General features: G+C 46.4%; 3 protein-coding genes across 3 annotated transcripts; all 3 read left to right on the forward strand.

Annotated features, from left to right (window-relative positions):
* Positions 1-335: 335 nt before the first annotated feature.
* On the forward strand, positions 336-1,079 carry LOC308330836 (uridine-cytidine kinase 2-A-like; the record flags this gene model as incomplete). The annotated part of the gene is made up of 1 exon (XM_080785911.1): positions 336-1,079. One exon carries the CDS (start codon positions 336-338, stop codon positions 1,077-1,079), a length of 744 nt encoding a protein of 247 aa, XP_080642037.1.
* Positions 1,080-3,364: 2,285 nt separating this feature from the next.
* LOC308330837 (phosphatidylinositol 4-kinase alpha-like) lies at positions 3,365-9,526 on the forward strand (the record flags this gene model as incomplete). The annotated part of the gene is made up of 1 exon (XM_080785912.1): positions 3,365-9,526. The coding sequence occupies one exon, from the start codon at positions 3,365-3,367 to the stop codon at positions 9,524-9,526; it is 6,162 nt and encodes a 2,053-aa protein (XP_080642038.1).
* Positions 9,527-11,851: 2,325 nt separating this feature from the next.
* On the forward strand, positions 11,852-13,417 carry LOC308330839 (alpha-taxilin-like; the record flags this gene model as incomplete). Its single annotated transcript, XM_080785914.1, has 1 exon — positions 11,852-13,417. One exon carries the CDS (start codon positions 11,852-11,854, stop codon positions 13,415-13,417), a length of 1,566 nt encoding a protein of 521 aa, XP_080642040.1.
* Positions 13,418-20,265: the final 6,848 nt, after the last annotated feature.

Here is a 20,265-nt window from a genome sequence, read left to right on the forward strand (position 1 = left end):
TGTGATCGGCCTACATCACATCTGGGACACAGCCAGGGCTCGTCTGATCATGTCTGGGAGCATATTTCATTGGGTGTGTGATATCTCAGAACGGGTATGGATTATAGTATCATGTGGGCTCTCCCAAAGATATTCGGCCAAAGCCATATACGGGCAAGCCATATATTGTTATATCCTCTCGCGTGATTGGCCAAGAGGTGTAACTTACATCATGCCTCAGTGGACAGAATGGATACTTAAACTTCAACATAGCTGGTGTTTGGGCCATAGCTGTAATAAGCCTTTGAAGTATATTCTAAAGCTTTCCAAAAGAGACCAGGCGTCACATAGCAGGTATGGGCGTGGACAGTGACCATGACTGCAGTGGTGTTCGCCAACCTTTCCTCATCGGTGTGTCCGGAGGCACCGCCAGTGGCAAGTCGTCCGTGTGCGACAAGATCATTGAGCTGCTGGGACAGAACCAAATCGACCACCGGCAGCGGCAGGTGGCCATCATCAGGCAGGACAGTTTCTACAGGGAGCTCACCCCGGACGAGATGGCCCAGGCACTGAGGGGCCAGTTCAACTTTGATCACCCGGATGCCTTTGACAGTGAGCTGATCACAAAGACGCTCAGGCAGTTAATGCAGGGAGAGGCCACCCAGATACCCGTCTACGACTTTGTCACCAATTCCAGGAAAGAGGAGTCTGTGACGGTGTACCCAGCCGACGTGGTGCTGTTTGAAGGAATCTTGACATTCTACTCGCAGGAAATCCGCGACCTCTTTCAAATGAAGCTCTTCGTGGACACGGACGCGGACACACGGCTCGCGCGCAGAGTTCTAAGGGACATCAGCGATCGAGGCAGGGACCTGTCGCATGTGCTGACACAATATCTAAACTTAGTTAAACCGTCCTTCGAGGAGTTCTGTTTACCCACAAAGAAGTACGCGGATGTGATCATTCCGCGAGGAGTAGATAACCTCGTGGCTATCAACTTGATAGTGCAGCACATCCAGGACATTCTAAACGGTGGCTTCAGCATGCGCCACAATGGAAACGGCACTCGGGCATCCGAGTCGAGCAGCCGCCCACATTGACCACGCCGCACTGGGTTAGTGCTGCAGGGGGCCCTAAGGGGCAGCACAAGCAATAAAGGAGGCATTTCTGTCATTCTATTTGGACTGCTCATGTTATTAGATATACGTTTTGCGGCATGGCTGTTCAAGAGGTGCTAGCCGATATGAGACACTCTATATGTCTATGTCTGTGTCAATCTCGCTGATTAGCGCCAAACTTTGTATGCACACTGCCAGGAGGTGTACCGACAGGGTAGCATTTCATCACTTTAGGGTCAAGGCCTGGAAGGCCACCAAGCCTTTCATGGTGTCGTAATGTTTTTGTGTACACAAAGGCCAAATGCCAGGGCAGAAAGGCCATCAAATACAATAATATGGTTTTGAGAAATAATGAAATGCATAGCTATCAGAGAGATGATGTTTACTTCATCACAAAATAATGTCTTGGTATTTTCAAATTAGTCAAAACGTCTACCGTGCTCAGCCCTGGACTAATCATTGTCGCATGATTTATGTGAGGATGGGGATGGGGAGGGGCGTGGTTAGGAATTCAGAATCTCAACAAAATAAAAAAGCTTTTGACTAGCCTGAGCTTGAGAGTGGGCAGCTGAGGGACCAAATTCCTAACCTATTTTTTTCACAAGCCTAATGTTTTATATTTGTTAAAGGCATTATAGATCTGTCAAAATCTGGCCACTTTGTGTCTGAGATCCCTTTTTACTTTTCTCCTGTGTGAACATTTAGTTTGTATTTTTAAAATTTTGTCCTAATACTTTCAGACCTTGAATAAATAAAAGTCTTGAACAAGCCTTGAACAAGAGTACAATCCCACCCAAGTGAGGGGCGCTCTTATCATCACATTCCGTGGTACAAACACAAAGCTGTGCATTGGATGGGCTAGTGCCCCTCAACTAATTAGAAAGTAAACAGATTAGGGGGCAGCAGTAGATGTAGTCATCTGCCTTTATGGGATCCAGTTCTCACCACTCACAGGAGCGCTTATATTTTAGTATTTCAAAGTGTCCATGATGTCATAGACACTGGGCTAACTTACTTCCTGGACTACATGTCTCAGTAAGACAGCCCTCCCCTATCCACAAGGAGGAGCAGTGCACCAAATTATTATGGGAATTGTAGTCCAGGAAGGAAGTGAGCCCAGTGTCCATGACATCATGGACACTTTGAAATACTAAAATATCTAAAAACACATATTACACACATAGAAACCCCAGGAAAGTGTTTCTTGTCTCCCAAACATCATTAAAATAAGACCTGTTTGCAAAAGGGGTGAAGTGGCCCTTTAACTAGAGCGTAAAAAGAAGTCTACACATTTAGAGAGAATGTAGAAGATTTTTATTTTGATTAACGTTCACCTGTTGTCCCTGCTATGGTACCAACATCAACACAGTATGGAATTGTGGACAAATATTCAAAATATTTGTAAGTTTTGGGTCTGCGATGCTAAATCTCATCACATGGTTGTCCGTGGCTCAAATGGCGGATGAATAATGGGCCTTGATATGAATAGTGTTGAAAACCACTGATATATCCAGATCTTATATCAAATCAAAATATCATCTATAGAAACCAGAAACTACATTTGTGGATGATAAAATATATATACTGGAAGACCTGTCAAATGTAAATGATCTGGTCACACAATGTACCGAAAGGAGTTACGGTACTTAACTCACAGTAGCGTGACAAGTTCCAACTAATTTCTGATCACACTTATATGCCATTGTAACATTATCACATAAACATGTCTCCCCTCACACACTTTTAACCCCACTGCCTGTAAGAGGGAGAGAAAAAAGAATGAACAAAATAGATAAATTAATTCATAAATACAATATAATATACTGTACAGTATATAGCGTTAATTCATGTTGACGTGCTATGGAACCAGTTGACAATCCCTGGTCTCTGTTTATGGCCTTTATGTGGACTGCAAAACAGTTTTTGTGATTCTGTTGCAGGCGGTAAACAAAACGTTGGACATAGCTTGAAGTTTAAATACATCCCTCTTGATGATTTGCTCATGTCAGACAAAGCCATATATGGTTATTAGTTCTGACCTCACAGTGATGGAATGAAAAGCGTAACCCACGTCATGCTTCAATGCACAAATCTGGGTACTTAATTGTATCCATTTGTATCCGAGTTTCATGTCGGGGTACACATCTCTGCAATGGTAGGTCATCTCTGCAATGAGAGACTTTTATTTTAATACGGTTCTTTCATTAGCCCGCTCTTTGGCTGCCCAACGTCCCGTGCCTTTGGAAAAGGTCCAAAAGCTACGATGCATGTGCCCTTTGGAAGTTCAGGGTGTGTTCACCTTGGACGTACGTCGCAGAGATGCCGTCATAGCACTAGCCGTGTTTCTAGTGGAGTCTGACTTACAGAACAAAGACACTCTCGTGTCTTACTTCCTCAGCCTGTTAAGAGGGCTATGGCGGATCCAGTGGATCGAAGAAAACTCCAGAAAGAACTTGAGAGATTCTCTCCCCGTTGCGGAAAACTTCAGCTTCTGTTTAGTGACCCTGTTGTCAGACGTGGCTCAGAGGGACCCGGACTCCAGACAACAGGTATTAGACACCGTCATGAAAACTATGCAGGAGATGCAGAAGATGTGCCAGACGCCCGAAGCCGATAAAGTGTACCTCTGCAAGTACATTGTTCCCTGCCTACTGGGGATGACGAGGGCGTTTGGTCGCTATAGCAACACGGACAAGGCTCTGCTGTCCCAGCTGTTTCCCAGGAATTCGCCTCAGACACAATGTTTTACAGAGGAGACCGTATGGTCCTTCCATGACTTCCACTCCATCACGCCGTCCTCACTGCTCGTAGTGTGCCAGAGAGACAGTCCACATACACACACTGGAACCAACTCGGATGCCTCCTCACCGGCCAGTTCTGAAGCCAGGGGCCACTCCCCCTGCTCTCCTACAGCTCCAGGTCCACACTGCTTTGAAGGAGCCTACTTGCCTGCCAGCGGTGAGGTGGATCCCGACTACTACTTCTCCATAGTCAGCACCAGCTTCTCCATGTCTCCTCTCTTCGTGGGAGGAGGGGAAGGCAAGATGGAGCTGCCAGTTGACCTGCTGAGACAGCTTCTCAGCATGGTGAAGAATTTTGTTAATGACTCCTTTTTAAAGACTCTGAATGCTACCCTGTTGTATGTCACGGAGGCCAATGCTGAAATCAGGTTATATTACAGCAACTTTAGTGACCCTCTCTATGTCTGTATGTTCAAAATGCTGAGAGACACACTATACTACTCGAAAGACTTGCAGCCGGAATTTGTGCTAGAAGTGCACAACTTTGTCCTGGAGCAGTTCAGCAGCAGCCATTCTGAGATGCAGTGTGTCCTCCCCGACACAGGGCCAGGGGAACCTAGCCCCTTCGAGCTCTGTTTCCAAGCCAGTGCTGCCTGTGTGGACCTCATGGTGTGGGCTATCAATGATGAGCAAGGAGCAAATGAGTTGTGTACCAAGCTGTCAGACACACTGCAGTCTAAATCCTCCAGTAAAGTAATCGTAGCACACATGCCCCTGTTCATCTGTTACCTACAAGGTCTTGGCCATCTGTGTGAGAGATTTCCAGGCTTGGCCCGCTCTGCCACCACCTCTCTCAGGGATTTCCTGGTGGTTCCCTCCCCTGTTCTGATAGAGCTCTACAAATACCACAGCCAGTACCGCGCAAGCAATGAAATCAGGATCAATGCCACCACCAAGCACTGCCAGCCAACCTGCAACACCCTGTCCAACAGGAAGAATCAACCCTCTATGTATGAGCAACTCAGAGATATCTCTATTGACAACATCTGCAGATGTCTCAAGGCCGGTTTGACTCTGGTTCCAGTGATAGTGGAGGCCTTCCTGGACAGCCTGTCCAACTGTCTCTACATCTCACAGGAGAGTGAAAAGGATGCCCATCTGATCCCAGATCACACCATCAGAGTGCTGGGTCACATCGCCGTGGCTCTGAGGGACACGCCCAAGGTCATGGAATCCATCTTGCAGATCCTCCAGGAGAGGTTCTGCCAGCCTCCTTCATCACTGGATGCACTGATCGTAGACCAGCTGGGTTCCATGGTCATCACCGGAAACCAATACATCTACCAGGAGGTGTGGAACCTGTTCCAGCAGATCAGTGTGAAGGCCAGCTCAGCGGTTTACTCGGCCACTAAAGACTGTAGAGACCATGGATACAGGCACTGCTCCCTGGCTGTGATAAATGCACTGGCCAATATTGCAGCCAACCTGCAGGGGGAACCACTGGTGGACAATCTGATGGTTGACCTACTGAAGTTGTTTGTTCAGCTGGGCCTGGAAGGAAAGAGGGCCAGCGAGAGGGCCTCAGACAAAGGGCCTGCCCTTAAGGCATCAAATAGCGCTGGCAACCTAGGTGTCCTCATCCCAGTCTTTGCCGTGCTGACCAGACGCCTTCCACCAATCAAGGAGGCCAAGCCCCGTCTCCAGAAGCTGTTCCGTGACTTCTGGTTGTACTCTGTGGTCATGGGGTTTGGAGTAGAGGGAAGTGGTCTGTGGCCAGAGGAGTGGTATGAGGGAGTATGTGAGATCGCTACCAAGTCTCCCCTCCTCACCTTCCCCAATGGAAAGCCTCTCCGCTCAGAGCTGCAGTACAACTCAGCCCTGAAGAATGACACAGTCACCCCAGCAGAGCTGAGTGAGCTGCGATCCACCATCATCAACCTCCTGCATCCGTCGCCAGAGGACTATGCGCTCATCAATAAACTGGACTTTGCCATGTCCACATACCTGCTGTCAGTCTACAGATTGGAATACATGAGAATGCTGCATTCCAATGACCCCGAAAGGTTCCAGGTCATGTTCAGATACTTTGAAGACAAAGCCATTCAAAAAGACAAGTCTGGCATGTTGCAGTGTGTTATTTCTGTTGGGGATAGGATATTTGATGTCTTCCTTCAAATGATGGCTGAGAAGCCCAAGACCAAAGAGCACGAGGATGAGCTGGAATGTCATGCACAGTTTCTATTGGTCAACTTTAACCACACCGACAAACGGATCCGTAGAGTTGCAGACAAATACTTGGCTGGTTTGGTCGAGACTTTCCCGAATCTGCTGTGGAGCGGTCGTGTGTTGAAGTCCATGCTGGACATCTTGCAGACACTCTCTCTGTCACTCAGCGCTGACCTCCACAAGGACCCGCCCTACTACGCCATTCCAGATACCGCCTACACAATCACCGTCCCAGATACGTATGAGGCCAGAGAGAGCATAGTGAAGGACTTTAACGCCCACTATGGTCAGATCCTGAAAGAGGCCATGAAATGGGCACCCTCTATCACCAAGTCCCACCTGCAGGAATACTTGAGCAGGCATCAGAACTGGGCTTCAGGACTGTCTGAGCACACAGGCCTGGCGATGGCTACAGAGAGTACACTGCACTTTGCTGGCAGCAACAGACAGAGTACCACACTAGGCGCTTCTTTTCCTCAGACCATCCAGATGACTGCGAGGCCAGCCTGTGTGAATAAGGACTACTCAAACTTTGTGGCTTCCCTCAACCTACGGAACCACTACACTGGAGAAGTGGCAGGTATGATCCAGTTCTCCAAGCAGACCCACAGTCGGTCAGACCTGACCAAGCTGATGGTCTGTCTGACGACCGATGCTCTGGAGAGAAAAGACCCGGAATCCTTCACTCAAGCCATGTTCAAGATGACTGCTCTGATGATTAGTACCAAAGACTGTGATCCTCACCTCTTGCATCACCTGTGCTGGTCTCCTCTGAAGATGTTTACAGAACACGGTATGGAGACCGCCATCGCCTGCTGGGATTGGCTACTGGCCGCAAACAAGGGAGTTGAAGTCCCGTTCATGCGTGAAATGGCAGGTGCTTGGCAGAATACAGTGGAACAGAAGATGGGATTGTTCTCAGAGACTACGGTAGAAGCAGACCCTCTGGCCGCCTCAGAGGACAGCCAGCCCATGGCCTGCCCCCCCGACATCATGCCTCACTTCCTCTGGATAGAGTTCCTGGTGCAGAGATTTGAGATAGCCAAGTACTGCAGTGCTGACCAGGTGGAAATATTCACCACAATACTCCTGAGGTCATTGTCGCACAATGTCGGAGGAGCCAACAGCAGTCTCAACAAACACGTTGGTGCCATAGGGCCGAGATACAGACTGCTCACCCTGGGCCTTATGCTCCTGCACTCCGATGCCATGACAAATGCCACCATACGCAATGTGCTGAGGGAGAAGATTTATTCCACAGCCTTTGATTACTTCAGTGTGGCTCCTAAGTTTCCCACGCAGAACGAGAAAAGGTTGAGAGAAGATATCAGCATAATGATCAATTTCTATGCCAGCCTGATGTCGGACAGGAAATATCTGGCTGCCAACCAGCTGGTAACCCCAGACCCTCAGGACAGCCTGTCTGTGGTCACAGTGACTGACAGTCGCAGTAATCTGGATGTGGCTGTGGGTCAGAGGCAGCAGGCGGCTCAGGGATGGATCAATACTTACCCCCTGTCCTCTAGCATGTCCACCACATCCAAGAAGTCTGGAACAAGTAAGAAAAACGTAAAAGGCCCTCAGATGCCCAAGTACTACACTAAACGTAGAACTCTACTGCTAGCACTGCTGGTCAGTGAGATTGAGCGGCTGACAACGTGGTACAACCCCCTGTCCACTCCGGAGCTGACAATCTCCACAGAGCAGTCAGTGGAGACCAGCATCACTAACTGCAGGTACAGATCCCTCAACCTAACTGAGAAACAGTGGAAGGATAACGTGAACCTGGCCTGGAGCATAGCTCCCTATCTAGCCCTGCAGCTACCTGCCAGGTTCAAGAACACAGAAGCCATCGTATCAGAGGTGACTCGTCTAGTGCGTATGGACCCAGCTGCCGTATGTGACATCCCAGCGGCCGTCAAGTTCTTGGCAACGTGGCAAACCATTGATGCTGACTCTCCGGAGCTGGGTCACATCCTGTGCTGGGCCCCCACCGACCCCCCCACCGCACTCTCCTATTTCTCCTCCATGTACCCCCACCACCCCCTGACTGCCCAGTATGGGGTCAAAGTACTCCGTTCCTTCCCACCAGATGCCATACTATTTTACATTCCTCAGATTGTACAAGCACTTCGATATGACAAGATGGGTTATGTGAGAAAGTACATTTTGTGGGCGGCTCAGACATACCAGCTACTGGCCCACCAATTCATCTGGAACATGAAGACCAACATCTACCGACTGGATGAGGAAGGACATCTCAAGAAAGACCCGGATATAGGTGAGCTGTTGGAGCACATGGTGGAGGAGATCACTGGCTCCATGTCTGTTCCAGCCAAAGACTTCTACCAGAGAGAGTTTGACTTCTTCAACAAGATCATCAATGTGTCTGCCATCATGAAGCCTTTACCTAAGGGGGAGGAGAGGAAGAGAGCGTGTCTGGAGGCCATGTCCCAGATCAAGGTCCAACCCGGTTGTTACCTCCCCACTAACCCAGAGGCCGTAATCCTGGATATAGACTACAAGTCTTGCACACCAATGCAGAGTGCTGCTAAAGCCCCATACCTGGCCAGATTCAGAGTGAAGAGATGTGGCATTCTTGAACTGGAAAAACATGTTCTGCAGCGTCGCTCAGATTCCCTGGACGAGGCTAAGAGTGAAGAGGAGGCCAAGAGAATATTCTGGCAAGCAGCAATTTTTAAAGTGGGAGACGACTGCAGGCAGGACATGCTGGCTCTCCAGATCATTGGCCTGTTTAAGAACATCTTCCAGTTGGTGGGTCTGGACCTGTATGTCCACCCCTACAGAGTGGTGGCCACTGCGCCAGGGTGTGGCGTGATTGAGGTCATCCCAGACTGCAAGTCTCGTGACCAGCTGGGCCGGCAGACGGACGTCGGTATGTATGAGTACTTCAGGAACCAGTATGGTGACGAGTCCACGCAGGAATTCCAGAAGGCGCAGTACAACTTCATCCGCAGCATGGCCGCCTACAGTCTGCTTCTCTTCCTTTTGCAGATCAAAGACAGACACAATGGCAACATCATGTTGGACAGCGAGGGCCACCTCCTTCACATTGATTTTGGCTTCATCTTTGAGAGTTCTCCCGGCGGTAACCTGGGCTGGGAGCCAGACATCAAGCTGACCGATGAGATGGTGATGATCATGGGTGGAAAGATGGAGGCCAGACCCTTCAAATGGTTCACGGAGATGTGTGTGAAGGGATACCTGGCTGTCAGGCCCTATATGGACGCAGTGGTCTCCCTTGTCACCCTCATGCTGGATATTGGTCTCCCCTGCTTCAGAGGACAGACCGTCAAGTTGCTCAAGCAGCGATTCAACCCAAGCATGAGTGAAAAGGAGGCCGCCGCCTTCATCATCAAAGTCATCCAGAACTGCTTCCTCAGTAACAGGAGCAGAACGTATGACATGCTCCAGTACTACCAAAACCAAATCCCATGCTAAACGTCTTCCTACAGACACACAAATCCATTTCATTTCCTATGGAGAGCATCTGACGCAAGGTCTTCATTCTCTTCAATAAAGGTATTCAAGGCCAGGTTTTCGAACAGTCATATCTGAAATTTGCATTAAGTTGGTTGAATTCAACTTCATGCAAATAGGGTCCACCCACCACAACATTGGGGGATTGTAAATCTCTGGTCACTATCACACTAAAGAAATGTTGTTTGTGCTGCACGTGGGAACTCCGGTGCACCTTTTCATGCAAACTATCAAGCAGTGCTGATCAAATATGAAGTTAACTGCACTGCTTATTTCTTGCCACAAATGTTATCATAAATGCTGTATACTTATGGTGTTCCCATTGGCTCCCAGGCACAACAGAGACCATATAGAAATATAAAAGTACAAACACAACCTTCAGAATTCGGTGCATCTGTAGCATAAGTCAGGGGTTGGATGAGTTGTGTGTGTTGGGGGAGAGACAAACAATGTGACACAGCAGCTCGCTTGTAAGTATTTTGTCCTCGTCTTGCTGTATTTTTTTTACCACTATTGTTTTTGCTCTGTATAATAATATGTTGAGTTTGTTATTTTAGTTTTGGGTGGGAGATTTTGGTTTAGGTTAGGTTGGATGTTTAGTTTTGGTACAGTAGGTCAGTCGGTGTTGAGTGGCCACACTCCATATTTGGGCATTAGCTGCATTGGGAACTCCTCGGCAGGTCGCACTGCCAATCCCACTGATATCAGTCCTGTATTGTTGCGAACGCAGTGAGCACTTACTATGAGACCTAGCAGATCATGTCTGTCTGTCTGTGTGTCCGTGTGTCACACTTTTGTGCCCATATATGGAGCTGCTTTGGGGACTCCTTATATGGTTATGGCTGAGTCATGGTGACATGAGTGTGATGGCGTGGTCCAACTTGTGCCCATATATGGAGCTGCTTTGGGGACTCCTTATATGGTTATGGCTGAGTTAAAAACTTAACTTAAAAATAACTTAACTTAAATATGTACGAGCTGTGTTCGCTTCCCGCGTCTTACTGGTGTATGCAGAGCTGTGTCTGTTTTATGTCCATATATGGAGATCTCTGATGTCATCCTTACTATCCGTACTAACCTTGATTCATATTTACTTAGCACTGCTTGATAGTTTGCATGAAAAGGTGCACCGGAGTTCCCATATGTTGGTATGCCCATATATGGGCATGTCGGTTGGCATGGCGGTTCAGGATGACTGCATACCTATACAACGCAAAGGGCGCAAGTCAAATGTTCCGAATTTTACAGGACAGCTTTATGTTTGTACTTATTTCAATAAAAACAATATGCTTAATACATGTACGGATAAGGCTACAATGAATGTTCTTTTAAATTATGTGTTTTTATGTTGTTTTAATTACGGTAAATAATTACAATCAATGTAAAGATGTCCTGTAAAATTCTGAAAGTGTCACTTATGCCCTTTGCACTCCGACCGGATCGTTGTGGTTCTGGCTGAGTCATTTGGTTGATTGCACATGAGTGACGAAGCTTAGATAATAAGCTTAGCTTAGCCTAATAATAAACCCCCTTTTCATTCGTCACGTTTGAGTGATGCAGTAAACACTTTCAACACTGTATAACAATTCCAGAGAAAACGTTGGAATCACAGACAGACAGAGGGCAATGTGACCACAGATTGGCAAACATTAAGATCACTAAAGACAGTTTGCTGCTGAAATCTCTGTTTAAGTCAAAGGTTCCAGCCGTCCACAATGCACGAAGTGTCTTCGTGCAGAACTTGGAATGCTGAAGGAATACAGCAGAAATGTATGTTATCCACAGCACGCCTTTCATGTCGCTGAAGCTTTCGTCACCATCAATGAGGTCATTGCCAGTAGGTGAATTGCTTGTGCTGTTGTCTTGGTTGTTTTATGCCACAAGCTGTGGAGTCAAGATTTCTTGACACCGATTTCCAACCCAAACACCAACTGCAAATAAACCCAAGTTGACCAGTAGGTTCCTTCTATAATCATTTCTGTCTGCTGCGAATTGGCAAGCATATGTGATCCATCCTACCACACCAGGTGGTCGCGAAGAACCCTTCTTCACAGCTGCTCCGCTCATCTTTGTTTAATGCGACTGGTATGTGACTGTGTGTGCAGAAGAACCGAAAGCAATGTATCTCAAACTCCCTCAATGACACCACTTATACTCTACACCACTCTGGGTATGATGATATGTCTATGTGATGTCAGCACTAACAGTGATGTCACTGTCACTATAAAAGAGAAAGAGTTCATCACATGAATAGTTAAGCTTGAGATCAGGTTTTTACCAGTACCGATGGAGGAAACAGGTGTGAGTGGGATTGATGCTGTTGAAACAAGAGGAGATAGTGGAGGTAGCGAGTCACCACCCAACTTTAGCCATGGGTGCTCCAAGGAAGTAAGGGTAGAGGCACCTGGCAGGGATGAGGACTGTCCCAGCGACCTCAGAGAGCCAGAGTTGGACCCTGTAGTAGATACCAAGACAGGAGACGACAAGGCCTTCACAAAGGAGGTGGTTCTATTGATGCAGTCCCTGAACACCCTAGCCACTCCAGAAGAGAAACTGGCTGCCCTAAGGAGAATGTACGCAGACCAGCTGGAAGAGAATCGCTGTGTGCAGAAACAGCTGAAGGCCTTGCAGAAGAAGCAGTCCCAGATTGTCAAGGAGAAGGCTCAGCTGCAACGGGAACACGGCAATGCCATCCTGGGCCGCAGCAAGATGGAGAGCTTATGCAGGGAACTAAATAAACAAAACAAGACGCTGAGGGATGATTACGCTCTGTGGTCGAGGAAATACGACCAACAGCGTGAAGAGGACATGCGGCGCCTCCAGGTGACAAAGAGTGAAATTGAGGTGCAGATGGCGCAGTACAGCTCGCAGAATACCATGCTGCGTCAGGAGAACCTGGAGCTGTCCGAGAAGCTAAAGAAGCTCATTGAGCAGTATGAACTCAGAGAGGAGCACATGGACCAGGTGTTCAAGCACAAGGACCTGCAGCAACAGCTGATGACAAGCAAGTTGGAGAAAATGGCCGAGATGATGACGGCAATAGAGGAGAAGCATCAGAAAGAGAAGGACTATCTACTGAAAGACGCCACAGGGTCCAAGGAGCAGGAGACACATCTCAAGCAACAGCTGGCCCAATGCATGGCCAAGTTTGAGGAGTTCAAGAGCACTCTGGTCAAAAGCAACGAGGCCTTCACCACCTACAGACAAGAGATGGAGAAGATGACCAAGAAGACAAGGAAGCTGGAGAAGGAGAATACGCAGTGGAGGGGCAAATGGCAAAGCAATAACCAGGCTCTGCTGCAGATGACGGAAGAGAGAATGTTGCACGATGTCCAATTCAAGGCCCAACATGAGAAGCAGGAGCGCCTAGAGAAGCTGTGCAGGGCCCTTCAGCAAGAGAGAAACGACCTCAACAAGCAGCTCACCCTCCTCCGGGAGCAATGTGGGGAGGAGGAAGGGGCTGAAAACCTCCTGAAGGAGGGGCAAGGTGGGGCGGAAGGTACTGCAAACCTCCTGATAGAGGGGCAAGCTGGGGAGGAAGGGACTGCAAGCATCCAGGAGCAAGGTGGGGCGGAAGGTGGTGCAAACCCTCTGGGACCACCCCAGCTGACAGAGCCATCACCTGCAGAGGGTAGTGGTTCAGTGCCAGGTGAGAGCGCAGCTGAGACTGAGGCGGAGGGGATTCACCAGCCCTCCAGGACCCCCGCCCTAGAGGAAGAGCTAGAGGAGGCTACTACTGATGTAACTACCACCACCTGCAGCAGCCTCCCTACAGTCCCCGCCACAACAGCTGCAGCTGAAACTGCTGCTGCTGCTGCTTTGCCTGCTATGGAGGTCAAGGATGAGGTCTGACTGAGGAATATGATAACAACATGGGTTTTGTTCTGTAATCTGTTCGACTAACAGCAAACAGAATGCATTATTGAGACAACTATAGCGGTGCCCGTTAGGCACTGGCCTACTTGGAACGATGCAAGTTGGCGGTGCATGCCCCACCCAGTTATTATGTCCGTGTCCCTTTTATGCCCATATATGTAGTTAGGCATGGCCAAATATGGAGTCCATGCAGATGTCAAAACATCATTGTGAAGCCAGGACAGGCCAGCTCCATCTATGGAGATGATCAGGTGTGGTCAATTGGCTAATTTGGGCCCTGTCCAGAGGCAGGTGCCCTGTCCCGAGTCTGGGTCCGACCGACTAGGCCAGGCACTGCACTTCCTGTGGTGGTGTGAAACGTGTGTGTCGAATTTGGAGTAGGTGGGGCGAACGGTTCTTGAGTTAAGTGGATTACATGATGCATTTATAGATATAGATTCAAACACAAATCCTCGCAAATAAAAGAGACAAATAGAAATAGTAACTGCAGAAGGGAATACTGAGAGGAGATTCCTTCAAACATACAGATTTTTGTGAAAGTGACACTATGAGGATGCCATGGCTAAAAATTGCTATCAAAGACAGCATTCCCCCGATCAAGCCTCTGTCTTGACAACATCCAGAAATAATCCAGGGTTTGAATTGAAAGGAAATATGGGCAATTTTCTTGACCTCTTAAGCTCTCTACTTTGTCGTACAACAAACAGTGAAAATTGACCATCTACTTATTCTACTACATGCTCACAATGCATCATGATGCAGCGCTTTGTGAGCTTGTAGATCCGCTATTTTCACTATTTATCTAAATTTGCCCAAGGCGGATGGGCAGGGTTTAATGTGGTTATGTTTTATATCAAACATAGTGTAGACACTAGACATTTCCCAGAAGCATAGTGTTTGGTCTGACCAGAAGCATGGATAAACATAATGCTCACCAGTGTTTAAAGTGAACACACACACACACACACACACACACACACACACACACACACACACACACACACACACACACACACACATCAAATCAAACCCAAATTGCCTCATGTTCTTTGCCAGTAAATTATTCCATAATCTTTCTTCTTATTTCTTTTTTTAAATTTATGCCATGGTAGTAGACATTTATACATGCTGAATGACTCCTGCATTTCTTTGTCTTCCTTTCTCTTGCTATTTTCCATCTTTCTCTGCCCTATGGGCCTCATGGCTCGGCAAGGCATATGGCCAGACCTCATCAAACCATGTACACTCAAGTCACTTCCCCTGCTGCCACCCTTAGATCTCCATATGGAACTGACCTGTTCTGACATTCCATATGTTGATCTGACCTCATCAAACCCTATATTGCGGTGGGCTTGTAGATCTGCTATTATTTCGCAATTTGGACAATATTTAACACATTTTTAGTATTATTAGTATCATTTGTTGACCACTTTTGATTCTATAATGGTATTTTTTAATACCATTATAGAAAGTGTGTGTGAGACGCAACTTGGCCTGTTGTAGCGCCACCATGAGGCTGATTTGAAAACTGTCAAGTGGCATTTCTTCCTTGGGAATATTCCGTGGATATGCACGCAAAAGTTGCGTAACTGATCTGACAGTGCCTGTTCCTCTCCGAAGCCGATGTGCATCACTTCAATGTCCACAACTTCAGTGACTCATATCTAGCGTGGTGACTTCTCCTTGCACCAGCCATCCAAATAGCCTTCATTCAGTCTCTCCATTTTTCCTGTGACCATTTTCCAATATTGGTCTCCGCCAATTAGGACTCCTAATTCCACTGCATCCATCCCTATGATGGGTACATCTTCTATCTATGGGCATTCCTTTTGCTTCCAAGTCCCTCCTTATCTTTCCGTTTGGCGCTTTAATCATAGAAGAGCTCAACTTGGGTGTTTCCAATAAATGGACGTCATCAATGCTTTACAGTTCTTGGATTTGTGATTACCATTACAGCAGAGGCGGAAACTCCGTGGGTTCAGAGGCGCGACTGAACCCACTGGCATTTTGGCAAAGGCGCGACTGAACCCACTGGCATTTTGGCAAAATATATCTATATGCACTGCAGTAAATTATGCACCAGTTTGCGTTTGTGATCTGCTTGTATTAAACAACGTTAAACTCTCCAACATTGCAGCTCTAGGCCAAGGTTGAATTATCCTCTTTCAATCTGCTCCTCTCTCCCCCTGCCTCTCTCTCTCTCTCTCTCTCTCTCTCTCTCTCACTAGCAGGCAACAGTGCAACACTATCTCTCTCTGTTTCTGGCACAACAGCGCCACTTTTGCCCCTACTGGTACTCTAAACATAGTCACATAGGTCAGGACGGACATTGCTGTTCCTTGGAGTGGTTGCACCACTCAAACATCCACATGTTATGGGGCTACTTTCTGTCACCAAATTCTGTGCAGGTGTGGAGTGTTGGAGTTTGGAAGCACTCCTTTTTATGAACGGGTCGCGCTGCTGCCTCCTGCATTATGTGCACATTCTAAACGGGTTCCATGCAGGGCCGTTCAGTGACTTTGACGAGCGCTTCCAAACTCCAACACTTAGAAAAAGAATCACCTGCACAGAATGTCTTGACAGAAAGTATCTCATAATAACATCTCTAGGGTGGATTTGTATGACAAAAGCTTGGCTGATTGAAAGAGTGCAGCCTCCCCCTGGCCAGCCGGGGCGCCTGATGGAGGGGAAAGGAACTGGTTGGAATAACGTGTTCCTTCCACGCGCTACGACGTCCAACCAGGGAAACTCCCCCCTGTCAGGTGTAAAGGAGCAACTTGGACACTCAAGCATGAAGGAAGCATGAGTTCAAGTCCGTTGCTCTCCCCAGGTTGGCGGAGGGTGTGTAGAGCCCAGGATCACATTAGTTGATTGACACAGGGGTGAAAAATGGGTTACAAAATCGTGGGATAAAAAATATATATTAAAAAAAAAAAAACGCAGTGCTTTCTCACTGTTCTCAAAGGGAGACGGAATGGAAGAATATGCTATATATTTAATAACAATAATAAGGCCAGGGAAACATGATGAGAAATGACTAATGAGCAAAGTAAAATAATATGGAAATGCAATTTATAATGAATATTATTATATATGAATATTACAACCCCTATCACACAGGAAAGTGTTTGTTTTAAAACAATGTGACACCATGAAGCTGAATCATACACTTCAAGGCAGCCAGACACTGGCATGAAATTAATGAATCAATCAATGAATACATAAAGTGTGCGTGTGTGTGCGTGCGTGCGAGTGTATAGGTGCGTGTTGGAATCGGATACTGTCTGGTGTCCCCTCGCCAGATTTTTCATTCTGCCTGAGGTGATGAAAATGTTGTCCAGCAGGGGGAGTTGTTTTACCATCCATACGCACGTGCATGTATTTAAGTCATCAGGACGCACCACGCCAGCTTTTGGTAAAAAAAAAAAAACGCCAACACACAACACCGCGGCTATAGTGTTTGTTTGTTACAACAACAAGCCGTTCGTTTTCATAAATAACTCGTCATGTAACATATTGTAGACAACATGGACATCGATTAGACTATAGAATAGTCAGTGTTTTTTTACCATGGCTGATGAAAAACAACAGAAAGCTTCTACAGTAAGCTGTGGAAACGGAAGTCTCCAGTCTATCAAACGCAGGTGAGTGAGTGTTTTCAGGTGTTAGCTTATTTAGCTCAGTGGTTTTCAACCTGTAACTATGATAATGTGACACACATGGAACCAAATGGACCCTTACAGCTCTGTAACTCTGAGAGTATAATATAGGCCAACCTGTAATGTAACCAAATATATCATAAAAAATATACATTGGAGGGGTGGGGGCTCCAGGTCACCAAGGCTTCTCTTGGCACCACTCTGATGTCATCCCCGAATCTGATTTGATAAAAAAGAGGCATCATTCATTAGTTCAGAAGCAAGCTACAATGCACATCACAATTTGTGTCATGTCATCATGACGTAAACATTTTGAATTCAATGAATTGTCACTTCACTGTTGTGGTGTGTGTCCTACTCATTCTATCTACAAACTGTATGAATGATTCATTTGTTTGTACTGCTTCGCTAATGTTTTGCTTGGCTCTTCAGAGTGGATGACAGAAATCAAATTAGGAATTAAATTTGCATTCCTGCAGACATTGCCTGGTTTGTGTGACTGGGGTGGGCAAGCGAATTATGCTTCATTATATCTTTTTCACTTGTTGATTACATTTCATATGTTGGCCACAGGGAGGCAGTGTTGATCGTGAAATGGCAACATAAATTTAGCTTCATTGTAGTGGATATACCTGAAGGTATATACTGTAACTGTACTATGGGGATATTTGATGTCACCATAGATGTCACCGTGTGTGTGTGTGTGTGTGTGTGTGTGTGTGTGTGTGTGTGTGTGTGTGTGTGTGTGTGTGTGTGTGTGTGTAACACCCATGTGTGTCGTGAACAAAGTGACCCATAAAAATGGGTGCTTTTAATTAATATTATTATAAAAAAATAAACATTCCCCCCAATAATCTAAAACATTTCATAAATTAAAAATCTAATTCAATTAAAGTAATAAATACATAAATCAATCAATCATTCTAAGAAATCTAAGAAATTCCATGAATTAGAAAACTAAAGTTTAAGAAGTAGTGAAATTTGTTTAGACTGTCAGTCCTTATAACCAGTGGAAACGGGTTCATGTATGGATCCAGGATTAGCCATGCAAGCCGCCACATGATGTGACATATACTGTAGGCTAGCTAGAGGAAGAACCGGTTTAGGTCCATCTCAAGCCCACGGCAGCAGCTTGGTGTCTGCACTGCAGTGTTGTGGGAATGACAAGTCATCGTGTTACCCACCCCAGACCTCCTATAACTGCCTCTTAACACATTGAGGAAGGCCTCCGTGTATGCCCATGCATTTAATTAATGAAATAGTGTTGGAGCCAAAATGCTTTTTTTTGTTTATTTTGTTTTATTTCAATGCATTTTTAATATGCCCTTCGTACATGATGACACCATGTCAATCAGTCAGAGTCAGAGTTGGTTGTCATGGTGAGGCACTCAGGTGCGGCAGGGGGAAGCTACACAGTTTCCGACCGTGCGTGGTCATCATGAACGCGTTCAGTCACAGTGTGGTCATCATGGAGGCGTTCAGTCACAGTGTTTGGTTTTGACAGCTTTTTGTCCTTAACTCGTGTCACATTTGCCATTGACAATGAAAGGAATTTACGTCATATGTGGACGAATCGGCAAATCGGCTTTTCTAAACACAGTGCAACTGTTTAAATTCAGCTCGGGCCTTATACATTCAGTTGTCATCTTACATAATTACATAATTTGACAAATTATTAATTCATGAAGAAGTATATTCATTTTTGTATTGGGTGATACGACGACAAGAGCGGCCCTCACTTCACACGGGTGTGATTTGTAAGTTTAAGTAGGCTATATTTAAGTTTTGAGTGCTGCTGCAAGAACCCCCCCCCCCACACACACACACACACACACACACACACACACACACACACATCATTGATCATTTGACAAACCTGATGTTGACTAATCTGCTTTTTCAAGATGTGACACACACTGACTGTGTGTGTGTGTGTGTGTGTGTGTGTGTGTGTGTGTGTGAGACATGTTGACAAGCGGATGAGTCAGGATCAGGCAAGTCTGTAAACTCAGGAGCGTGTGTGTGTGTGTGTGTGAGACATGTGTGTGTGTGTACGCATATGGGCGTGCACGTCTGTCTGTGTTTCTGTTGTGTTTGGACGGGTCCTGAACAAACACACTCTGTTTGTCTTTGATATGCCACAGGTTCCTCAACCCTGCATAGCTTTGGACCAGTGTTGCCAGATTATTCGAGAGAAATAAGCGATCAGGTCTATCGAAACAAGCCCGAAAGAAGCGACTATACAGGGCCACATGAGCACTTTAAACCTATATCGGATATTTGAAAATAGCCGATCTACAAGCAATAAATATATATTTATTTTTGGCTTTTTATAGCCTACCTTTATTGATAGCGAAGTGAAGTTAGAAACAGGGAGAGAGATGGGGAGTGACTCGGAGTCGGAGCAAAGGCTGCCGGGATCGGGAATCGAACCCAGGCTATAGTCAGGCTACATTGGAGCCTGAGGTAGGCTACATGTCATTTGGGAGTCCTTCATTTGAAAATGTTCGAGAACCACTGGTTTAAGCAACTTTAGCAAACAAGCCCAAAATAAGCAACAGCACTTTAGAAACAACAGGTCCAAACGAACACAACCTGGCAACACTGCTCTGTATACCTAGCCAAAGGGGGAAGCTGCGTGGTGCGTGCTTGTCTGTATGCACATGGGTCTGTCTGTGTGTGTTTGCATAATGTATGTTATCATACGGACTTGCTTTGTGGATATACGTATGTCACTATGTGCGTGTTTGAGTGCCAATTTCAACATTAGTGTAGCAGCACATTGTCTTTGTGGCCTATAACGTAAGTCAGTGGTTTTCAACCAGTGGTCCGGGGACCACCAGTGGGTCCTTGAGGGGGTCCCCAGCTAAATGATGGAGAGTTGATAACCAAATGAACCCTTATAGATCTTGAGAGCGTAAAATGAAATACGGGTCCATTTGGTTTCATTTTACGCTCTCAAGAGTTACATTATTGTTATCATCTGCATTACTTAATTTACAAGAAGTCTACACACATTTTGATCAACGTTTACCAACAGCATTGAATTGTGGACAATCTTATCCAACGATAACAAAATATTCTTCCGTTTTGGGTCTGCGAGGCAAAATCTCATCAAATGGTGGTCCGTGGATCAAATGCCAAATAAATAATGGGCCTTGATAT

The sequence above is a fragment of the Protomyctophum bolini genome, assembly GCF_963924005.1.
Source record: "Protomyctophum bolini genome assembly, chromosome: 16".
Lineage (NCBI taxonomy): Eukaryota > Metazoa > Chordata > Actinopteri > Myctophiformes > Myctophidae > Protomyctophum > Protomyctophum bolini.